The sequence below is a fragment of the Filicampus tigris genome, chromosome 19 (genome assembly GCF_054856515.1).
Source record: "Filicampus tigris isolate MCC_2025a chromosome 19, RoL_Ftig_1.0, whole genome shotgun sequence".
Lineage (NCBI taxonomy): Eukaryota > Metazoa > Chordata > Actinopteri > Syngnathiformes > Syngnathidae > Filicampus > Filicampus tigris.
In genome coordinates this window covers 679174-690117 of record NC_141235.1, presented here as the reverse complement: position 1 = coordinate 690117, position 10944 = coordinate 679174, and the positions used below count along the sequence as shown (strand labels likewise).

The window sequence follows — 10944 nt, the reverse complement described above, 5'->3', positions numbered from 1 at the left end:
AAATTGCAAAGAGATGTCAGTTTTGAGTGGACCTTGAGATGCTGACAAAATGAAATATCACCGTGACAACCTGACGAGCAAAAAAAAAAATTAAGCCTCTAACAGTTTGAGCATTCAATTCCACAGTCCTTGGCGTACCACTTGAGCATCACAGCAATAGGGAACTAAAAGATATTCATGGCCAAGAGTCAAGAACAACAGTAAGACTTGAAAATCTCCTTGTGACTCAGCAATGCCAGTGTAGAGATTTTAGGCCCGCTGTGGTGTGGTCCACTTTCCTGTTACCAATTGGATTGATTCTAGCGGCTCAATGTCACACATAGCGTTGGCATCCTCGGGTTAGCGACACTTTGTCACTGAAGGGCCGAAGCAGAGCCAGCAGCGCTGATGGCGGAGCGCACAAGTGGCCCACTGGTACTCCTTCACGCAGCCTCTCCAGCAATCAGCGGCACCATTAGCAGGCAGCGAGGACTCACGGCTCATCTTGGGATATGACACTCAGAGTTGTCTTTTCAGACACCGCTCATTTGTCTGGCTGCCAAAGAACAGCAGAATGCCACCTGCAGCCATGCGGAATGCCTCCCTGCCGTCCAGTCACATGATTCCATCACCTGCACGTTGAGCAGGATGTGACAAGGAGTTTTTTTTTTTTCCTTGAAGCAAGTCACCAGCATCACCGTAAATGAATTAGAAGTCAGCAAGTCAATTGCAAACAATCCTGGCCTCAACATTTCAAAACCCTCTTTGTTCTTCAGACTGTCCACATTTGTACAAAGTACTAGCAACTTTTAAAGGCCAACCGCTCCCAACTAATACTTTTCAAATGGCTCAAACAGGTTAAAACTTTGTCAAATGCTGCAGAGTCTTGCTTGGCATTTTTTTAAAGTTGAGACCAAGTGCCAATGATGCTCATTTCAACGCCAACAGCATTAGTACTGGCACCCGTTTTAAGACAGCAGTTGCCATGTTTGTCAAAAATGTAACTGATTAAAACAGGAATTTAATAAATAGTTACATTTTCTAATACAGCAAGTCTGAATTGCATGTAAACGGGGTATCAAAAAAAAATTCTACTTTTAACCAATGCTGGAGAACTGAGGTAAAAATTGAAACTCTTTTGAAGTTTGTCCCATCCATTTGTGTTCAAGATGAGCAAAATAAAAAAATTGAAGATGGACTTCAGAGATCATTGAAATACAAGGCAGTCAAACAAGTTTACTTTTTGTTTCAATTTATTGAATCTTACTCAGCAAGGAACCAATGGACCAAAGCAGCAAGTTCATCCTACAGGAGAGAAGGAAAATTAAAATGTTGACTTTTTTTTTTTTTTTTTTAAAGTGTTATATTTTTACCTTAGACTTTTTGAGGCAATCTCTGGTCATCTCCCATGTAGGGAACGTAGGGATATGAATCCTTTTGGGTATAATGCATTCTGGAGAATTCTTTTCGCTCGTGCTGATAGCCATTTCGGTTGCGAACAACATAAGTCGGAAGCCCCTCCTTGTCGTCATCGTCGTCGTCGTCCTCCTCATCATCATCATCATCACTGTCAAACTCCTCCATGTCGTCAGCAGCGATAGCTTGCTGAGTTGAGAGCCAAGGGGCGCCGGGTTTCACTGAGAGCTGGCCCAAATCTTTGCCGGGGACACCCGGATGGGAAGAGGTCCACTGTTGGATGTTCCAAGCAGAAGGGCCCCAGTTGGGAACACGAGCAGAGTCGGAGCCTTTGAGTCCAGAAGCCGCAGGATTGTTGGGATCCACGTGACGGGATGGCCAGGCAGCAAGTTGACCGTCTACTGGACGCCAGTTGGCAGGCAACTGGTTTTGACTGCTCACTTGGAAACCACCACTTGAAAGGGAACCGGAGACTTTGCTGTTCATACCCTGACTTGTGGATTTTTGTCCAGAGCCAGCGGGAGGGCTTGAAGACGGATTATAGACTTGACCGGATGCTGCCCAACTAGAAACAGATCCTGCGTTGCCCTTTCCAGTGCCAGCAGGAAGACTTACATGAGCGCCACCAGGTGAGGGGACAGGAGCGACTGAGGGGTTGAAACTGGGCGACCAATATTCTGCCCAATTTTGGTGCAGGTCACCACCTGGATTCACTGCAGACTGGCCCTTCCCAAAGGGGGGTCTGACTTGGACTCCAGTTGAGCCTTTGCTGGAAGGTGGGTTACTGGTTGGATCAGATGCTGGAGGCTGCTTGCCACCTGGTATGGCGACTTGCTCATAAGCAGCGCCACCACTTGGTTTGAAGCTGGAGGGTACATTCAACTGACTGTATGCTGCCCAGTTTGCATGCAGATTAGCACCCGGCTGCCTCTTAACAGTGTCAACTTTGACTCCACCGGTTGAGGGTACAAAATGGCCTTGAGAGAATGCAGGGTGCCAGTTGACACTTTGACTAGGTGCAGGTTGTCCCTTGCCAGCAGCTGCTGCCTGCCCTGCCCAAGTCCCATCGGGGGTGTTGGGAGCAGTTGGGCGTTTGTGGCTGGGAGGTTGCTTAACTTGACTGTATGCTGCCCAACTTTGTTGCAGGTGGCCACCAGGATTAGTTGCAGGAACCACAGGAGCAGTTGGTGGGCTGTAGCTGGGAGGTTGCTTAACTTGATTGTATGCTGCCCAACTTTGGTGCAGGTGGCCACCTGGACGAGATGCCGACTGTCCTTTGACAACTGCGCCAGTTGCAGGTTTGGAGCTGGAAGGTTGCACCTCAACGGAACCGTATGCCTCCCAACTTTGTTGCAGGTTGCCACCAGGATTAGCTGCCAGCTGCCCTTTCACAGTGTCAGGAGGAACCATAGGAGCACTTGCTGGTTTATAGCTGGGAGGTTGCTTAACTTGATTGTATGCTGCCCAACTTTGTTGCAGGTGGCTACCCGGACTAGATTCCTGCTGCCCTTTGACAACTGCACCAGTTGCAGGTTTGGAGCTGGAAGGTTGCACCTCAACTGAACCGTATGCTGCCCAACTTTGTTGCAGGTTGCCACCAGGATTAGCTGCCAGCTGCCCTTTCACAGTGTCAGGAGGAACCACAGTGTCGGTTGGTGGGTAGACTTGACTGTAAGATGCCCAACTTTGTTGCAGGTTGCCACCAGGATTAGTTGCAGGAACCACAGGAGCACTTGCTGGTTTGTAGCTAGGAGGTTGCTTAACTTGATTGTATGCTGCCCAACTCTGTTGCAGGTGGCTACCCGGACTAGATTCCTGCTGCCCTTTGACAACTGCACCAGTTGCAGGTTTGGAGCTGGAAGGTTGCACCTCAACTGAACCGTATGCTGCCCAACTTTGTTGCAGGTTGCCACCAGGATTAGCTGCCAGCTGCCCTTTCACAGTGTCAGGAGGAACCACAGTGTCGGTTGGTGGGTAGACTTGACTGTAAGATGCCCAACTTTGTTGCAGGTGGCCACCAGGATTAGTTGCAGGGACCACAGGAGCAGTTGGTGGGCTGTAGCTGGGAGGTTGCTTAACTTGATTGTATGCTGCCCAACTTTGTTGCAGGTGGCTACCCGGACTAGATGCCTGCTGCCCTTTGACAACTGCACTAGTTGCAGGTTTGGAGCTGGAAGGTTGCACCTCAACTGAACCATATGCCGCCCAACTTTGTTGCCGGTTACCATCAGGCTTCCCTTTGCCAGGAGGAGGAACCACAGGAGCAGTTGGTGGATAATACATTTGACCGTATGCTGCCCAACTTGGGGGAAGCTTGCCAGCTGCATTCACTATTTGCGGCCCCTTGACAGTTTCAACTCCAGTTGACGGTTTGTAGCCAGGTTGATCAACCAGATGGTACGCTGCCCAACCTTGGTGCAGTTTTCCACCTGGATTAGCTGCAGGTTGTCCCTTTGCATTAACGGGACTCTCAGGAGTAGCTGGAGATTCATAGCTAGCAGCTTCAAACACTGGATTGTACAATGCCCATCTTGGGGGCAGGTTTCCACCCACAGTCGCTTGGCCCGTACCAGTGCCAGGAGGACTCACCTTCACGCCACCAGAAGCAGTTTGGGATTCATAGCCAGAAGACGCGGACACTGGATTGAACAATGCCCAACTTGGAGGCAGGCCGCCAGCCGAATTCACTGCGAGTTGCCCCTTTACAGTGTCAACTTTGACTGAACCAGTTTCAGGTTTGGAGCTGGAAGCTTGTTCATCAACTGGACTGTGCTCAAGCCAATTTGGAGGCAGGTTGTCAATTGGAATCGATGCCAGCTGCCCTCTCTCACCACCAGGAGCAATTAGTGGATCATAGACTTGACTGTATGCTGCCCAACTTTGTTGCAGGTTGCCACCAGGATTAGCTGCCGGCTGCCCTTTCACAGTGTCACGAGGAACCACAGGACCAGTTGGTGGATAGACTTTACCGTATGCTGCCCAACTTGGGGGCAGATTGCCACCTGTATTCACTACATGCTGCCCCTTAACAGCAGTTGAGGGTTTGTGGATGGGAGGTTGCACATCAACTGGACCGTACATTGCCCAACCTTGGTGAAGGTTACTACCTGGATTAGCTGCAGGTCGTCCCTTTGCAGCAACCAGATTCTCAGGAGTAGCTGGAGATTCATAGCTGGAAGATGTATACACCGGATTGAACACTGCCCAATTTGGAGGCAGGCTTCCAGAAGGATTCACCGCTAGTTGCCCCTTCACAGTGTCAACTTTGGAGCTGGAAAGTTGTGCATCAACTGGACTGTACTCCAACCAACTTGGGAGGTTGCCACTTGGAGTAGATGCCTGCTGCCCTTTAACACCACCAGGAAGAACCGCAGGAGCAGTTAGTGGATCGTAGACTTGATTGTATGCTGCCCAACTTTGGTGCAGGTGGCCACCTGGACGAGATGCCGACTGTCCTTTGACAACTGCGCCAGTTGCAGGTTTGGAGCTGGAAGGTTGCACCTCAACTGAACCGTATGCCTCCCAACTTTGTTGCAGGTTGCCACCAGGATTAGCTGCCGGCTGCCCTTTCACAGTGTCGGGAGGAACCACAGGAGCACTTGCTGGTATGTAGCTGGGAGGTTGCTTAACTTGATTGTATGCTGCCCAACTTTGTTGCAGGTGGCCACCCGGACTTGATGCCAGCTGGCCTTTGGCACCACCACTTGCAGGTCTGGAGCTGGAAGGTTGCACCTCAACTGAACCGTATGCTGCCCAACTTTGTTGCAGGTTTCCACCAGGATTAGCCGCCTGCTGCCCTTTCACAGTGTCAGGAGGAACCACGGGACCGGTTGGTGGGTAGACTTGACTGTAAGATGCCCAACTTTGTTGCAGGTGGCCACCAGGATTAGTTGCAGGAACCACAGGAGCAGTTGGTGGGCTGTAGCTGGGAGGTTGCTTAACTTGATTGTATGCTGCCCAACTTTGGTGCAGGTTGCCACCAGATTTTGCTGCCGGCTGCCCTTTCACAGTGTCAGGAGGACCCACAGGACTGGTTGGTGGATAGACTTGACCGTATGCTGCATTCACTACTTGCTGACCCTTAAGAGCAGTTGAGGGTTTGTAGATGGGAGGTTGCACATCAACTGGACTGTACATTGCCCAACCTTTGTGCAGGTTTCCTGGATTAGCTGCAGGTCGTCCCTTTGCAGAAACGGGACTCTCAGGAGTAGCTGGAGATTCATAGCTAGGTGGGTCAAACACCGGATTGTATAATGCCCAACTTGGGGGCAGGTTTACACCCACGTTAGTTGCAGCTTGTCCCTTGGCTGTAGCAGGGGAACTCACCTTTTCACCACCGGAAGGAACTTCAGGAGTATAAACTGGATTGAATAATGACCAACTTGGGCTCAGGCCTCCAGCTGGATTCACTGCATCATTTGGTGGTGGTTTGTAGCTGGAAGGTTGCACATCAACTGGGCGGTACTCTGTCCAGCTTGAGGGCAGGTTTGCACCCGAATTCACTTTCACGCCACCAGGAAGGACCAAAGGAGCAGTTGGGGATTGATAGCTGGAGGCTGGCTCATAAACTGAAATGTATTGTGCCCAACTTGGGGGCAGGGGGCTACCTGGATTCACTGCTGCCTGCCCCTTGACCCCACCAGTTGAGGGCTTGTAGCTGGAAGGTTGTTCATGGGCCGGATTGTATCGGGCCCAGCTCTGGTGCCGCTGGACACCTGCATTAGCCGCTGGTGGTGGTGGTGGGGGGGCCATTGCCGCGCTAACTTGCTGCCCAGCATTTGAGGGTTTGTGGCTGGATGTTTGCTCATACGCCGCCCATCTTGAATGGGAACCAGGAGCGTTGGCGTACTTGCTACCAGGAGGCGCAGGAGCGCTTGAGCGCTTGTTGGAGTTGCTCGCATAGGCCACAAGGCGCTTGTTGGCATAGTCTGAAGACGCCGCAGCGGGAGTTGCGGGGCTGGACGGGAACTGGCTTTCAAGGGTGGGGTCGGCGTCTTGGCCTACGGGGTACACTTTGGAGTGTTTTTGCTGCAGGCTCATGAGGGAAGGGCGCAGGCCTTCAGGTGCTGGTCCAGAACTGGACTTGTACGGAGGCCTGTGGTGGTCTGAGGAGGACGAAACAAAAATCAGAAGTGGCGGTAGGTGAAGTTGAAGTTGATTAGGCCACATTTCAAATATAGACACTTACACTTTTGTTGCACAGGGACACCTGCAGCATTGCTGATTAACAGCAAGCAGATCCAAGAAAACCTGCATGAGACAAAACAAGTCAATCCGCCACAGAAATCAGTCGGACGTTATCCAAATAAAAAGGCGACCAAATATTCATTGATCTACGCCAGCCATCAATAGTTACACGTTGCTTTGAAATCTTGACGCAAGGCGAAGAGCCGAGCATTAAATGCCACCAAGGCAATGAACGTTTGGGTACATTGAAAAAGCACCATTGCATTGTTGACAAAGCTCTTTATGAACGGAAAGGGACTCATCGTGCCGTGCGACAGCTGGTGGAAAGGCAGCACTAGGAAGGAGACTCGAAAAGCCGACGCGCCAACTTACCTTGCAGCGAGTCCAGGCCCCATGTTCCAAACCCGGGGAGCTGTGACTCTGCACGACAGCAGACGAGAAGTGACGCTTGTGCATGAAGGGAGCGGCCGCCTGCCGCTTAAATGCTGCTCAGGCCGCTCGTCAGCCGCCATCGCGCGCACCTGCGCCACACTAACAAGGCGCACCTGTTGCTGCTCACCGCCAGCACCAAGTCGCAAGTTGCACTGCCGCTCCGTACAATCACACAAAAACAAAACAAACAACTTGTTTTCATTTGGCCGATGAGTCCACGATGTAATCGATTGAATGGAAATGACAATAGGGAGATTAGGGCGGGGCTATCCAAAGTCCGGCCCGGGGCCATTTGTGTCCTGCTGCCCGTTTTTTTTTTGGGCCCGCCACAGATTCAAAAACGTCAAATGTTGAATGATATCATCCTATTTTTCCAAATTAAATGTATCAATTAAAAAGAAGTTGAATGTCAGTTTCAATTGATTAAATGAAAAATGGTCACATGACTTAGAATTGTCAAAGAAAGACAAATATCACACTCATAATATATTTTCTCAAGTTGAATGATATTGGCCATTTTTTATTGACAAAAAGAAAAACATAATCCTTTATTGTTGCAAGACTGTTTATTTTAGATTGTTAAGAAACCAAATGGAAATTTGTCACATGATTTTTTCCATTTGAAAATTAATAAAGAATGTGACAAGATATCAGACTACTTTTTCAACCTATATATATATATATATATATATATATATATATATATATATATATATATATATATATATATATATATATATATATATATATATATATATATATATATATATATATATATATATATATATATATATATATATATATATATATATATATATATATATATATATATATATATATATATATATATATATATATATATATATATATATATATATATATATATATATATATATATATATATATATATATATATATATATATATATATATATATATATATATATATATATATATATATTCGCTGAGTTTGGAATTATCGACTAATTCTCTACTCCCGAGAGGGTTTGCAGTTTCTAGTGAACTACAAATAGTCCACCATATAAAACATATTTTCTCTTTGTTGTGGTGTGTACGTGCGTGTGCATGTGTGTGTCCAAAGCCACTTTGAAAGGACACAAACAAGCATTTGCGGCATATAAAAAGGAAGAACCACACCCACACACAGATTTGTGTCCACGCGCACACACGCAAAGGGGTCAAAGGTGAGGCAGGCCAGCCGCCTGGAGGCCTTCAACTCTTTCACTTTCATCTTTGGTGGCGCTTTCATCGTCTCGTTGTCGGACGGCTGAGAGACCACCCACAAAAGGAGTTCAACAAACACTTGCAACTGCTCGCTGTACTCGCATCCTTTTTCTGGAAAGAAATGTTGAAATGTTTACATTTTGAAAACAAGCAGAGAAGATCCAATTAAACAGTGTAGAAAAACGTTGGTTGAATCGAGGGCTGCAACTAAAAAATATTTTAATAATTGGTTAACCTGATGATTAATTTTTCAATTCATCGATGAATGGGATAAAACAATGGTTTCATTTACATCCCTTTGCTGAAAAATAGGACATTATTTCGAATGCAGAAAATGCACAAAACAATTTAGTGAGATATTTTCATTTTTTGTTTTGATGTTTGACCTTCAAAAGCTTGCGCAATATACGCATATTACGCATGGCGTTGCCGTTTATAGCTATGATGTTTCATTATGAAAACCCGATGAGGAAAAAAACGAGGGCGGATTTGGAATCAGCACAGAAAAAGTCATCTCGAAAAGTCAACTTGAATCTCTGATGAAAAAGTGGAGTAAAAGTGTGTCGTGAAAATGGTTGCCGATGAAGGCTGCATGGTTGCAGCGAATCTTCACAGGTCCTGCACGTGACCCGGGACGGCGTAGGGGTCACCGAAGGGCGTGATGTCCAGCGAGATGTCGGCCTCGCACCGACTCTGCAGGCTGGCAGTCAGCAGCGGGTCGGCGCGGTTCCGAGAGTCGTCGGACACCAGCGACACTTGGTCAAAGTCGCGCTGGGGGCCGGCGGGCGCGACGGCGGCGTTGGCGGCGTTGGCGGCGTTGGCGGCGTTGGCGGCGGCCTCCTTGTGCATGGTGGTGTCGTGGTGGTAGGACACGAGCTCGTTGCTGAAGTCCACGGCCTCCACGGCCGAGCTGGCGCACAGGCGGTTGCAGCCCAGGATGGTGGAGAAGGCCTTGCGGAAGTCGGCGTTGAAGGCGTAGATGACCGGGTTGAGCGACGAGTTGGCCCAGCCGAACCACACGAAGATGCTGAAGGTGGTGTCGCTGACGCAGGGCGGCACGCCGGGCGCGTCGGCGGCCTGGCAGAAGGGCACCACGCAGTTGAGCACGAAGAAGGGCAGCCAGCAGAAGACGAACACGCCCATGATGATGGACAGCGTCTTCAGCACTTTGGTCTCCCTCTTGAAGGAACTTTTCAGCGCGCTCTCGTCCTGCGCCGAGGCGCGAGCGCGCGGGGCCGGCCCCGCGGTGGCGGCGGCGGGGGCGCGCTCCAGCGAGGAGATGCGGCGGATTTGCGTCTGCGCGATGCGGAAGATGCGCGTGTACGTGCCCACCATGATGAGCACGGGGATGTAGAAGCTGATGAGCGACGAGGCGATGGCGTACGTGCGGTTGAGGCTGGCGTTGCAGTCGTCCGGCGGCCGGTCGCCGCTGGCGTTGAGGGCGCGAGCGTCCCGGTGCCAGTTGAGCTGCACGGGGATGAAGGAGATGAGGATGGAGAGCGTCCACGCCACGCCGATCATGACCAAGGCGAAGCGGCGCGTCATCTTGCGCTCGTAGCGGAACGGGCTGGAGATGGCCCAGTAGCGGTCCATGCTGATGATGCACAGGTTGAGGATGGACGCCGTGGAGCACATGATGTCGAAGGCCACCCACGTGTCGCAGAAGCGGCCGAAGAGCCACGCGCCGGCCACCTCGGACACGGCGCGCCACGGCATGACCAGCACGGCCACGAAAAGGTCGGACACGGCCAGCGAGATGACGAACGAGTTGGTGACTTTGGAGCGCAGGTGGCGGAACTTGACCACGGCGGCGCACACCAGCGTGTTGCCCAGCAGCGTGGACACGATCAGGGCGCACAGCACGAAGCCGGTCAGCGCGCGACCCAAGCCCACGTCCCCGGAGGCGCCCGGGGGGGTGTCGTGGCCCGGCGCCCGCTCCTCACCCGCCGCGGTCGCCGGCCATTGGCTGCGCGCGTCCCAGGTGGCCATGGCTCGCTCATCTGTGCCATCGGACGCAGCTGCCGTGAGGCTCGGTGCGCCCCCACGTCGGGACCCCCACCCCAACCCCGCTCCCGCCCCTCCTCGCGTGTTTAACATAGTCACTCACACGCATTCGTAGATCACCGGATCGCAGAGCATCACAGCGCATCCGTGTAATGTTTGCGAACGTCAAGTCAAGTTGGTGACTTGAATTGTTGACGAAGGGGCCCTGCGGCGCGGGACAGGGAACGTGGCTCGGGGGCGGCGCTAGCTTGTGTTATCGCGCCATGACAAATCTGTGGAGCCCCACTTAGGCCCCTCCAGCATTTCATTTCATATACATACACACACCCCTATTTTCTCAGCCCTCCTCTAACACAGGTGGAGGGAAACAATCCTGGAGCTGTGCACGATGCTGCCCCCGAGTGGGCAAAGCACCACGGCACACCACCTCAAGATCATTATTACTTCATCCAAAGAAGTTTACATATCAAACTCACCCTGAGACTAAGTAGCACATCTTCCATTCAGAAGGTGATAGCGCAAGAAATTATAATGCGCATTTTTTTATTTATTGGCAAAGTAAGTTAACAACGCAAGAGGAATTTGGAGCCACTCGAGTACTACAGTCATCAAGACACTAGAACAAAACATACATTTAGCACATGGACAGAAGTACAGAGCGCATCATTGAGCAACTGAAGAT

The 10944-nt window shown here is 50.3% G+C and overlaps 2 protein-coding genes across 2 annotated transcripts; both read right to left on the bottom strand.

Moving 5' to 3' along the window:
* Nucleotides 1-1214: 1214 nt before the first annotated feature.
* Nucleotides 1215-7094, bottom strand: LOC147128724 (uncharacterized). Its single transcript, XM_086017716.1, has 4 exons — nucleotides 6955-7094; nucleotides 6584-6645; nucleotides 1353-6500; nucleotides 1215-1284 (listed from the first exon to the last, which is right to left on the bottom strand). Exons 1-3 carry the CDS (start codon nucleotides 7092-7094, stop codon nucleotides 1354-1356), a joined length of 5349 nt encoding a protein of 1782 aa, XP_085873842.1. The 3' UTR covers nucleotides 1215-1284; nucleotide 1353.
* Nucleotides 7095-8710: 1616 nt separating this feature from the next.
* Nucleotides 8711-10292, bottom strand: LOC147128723 (D(1)-like dopamine receptor). The gene has a single exon (XM_086017724.1). It carries the CDS (start codon nucleotides 10245-10247, stop codon nucleotides 8868-8870), a length of 1380 nt encoding a protein of 459 aa, XP_085873850.1. The 5' UTR covers nucleotides 10248-10292; the 3' UTR covers nucleotides 8711-8867.
* Nucleotides 10293-10944: the final 652 nt, after the last annotated feature.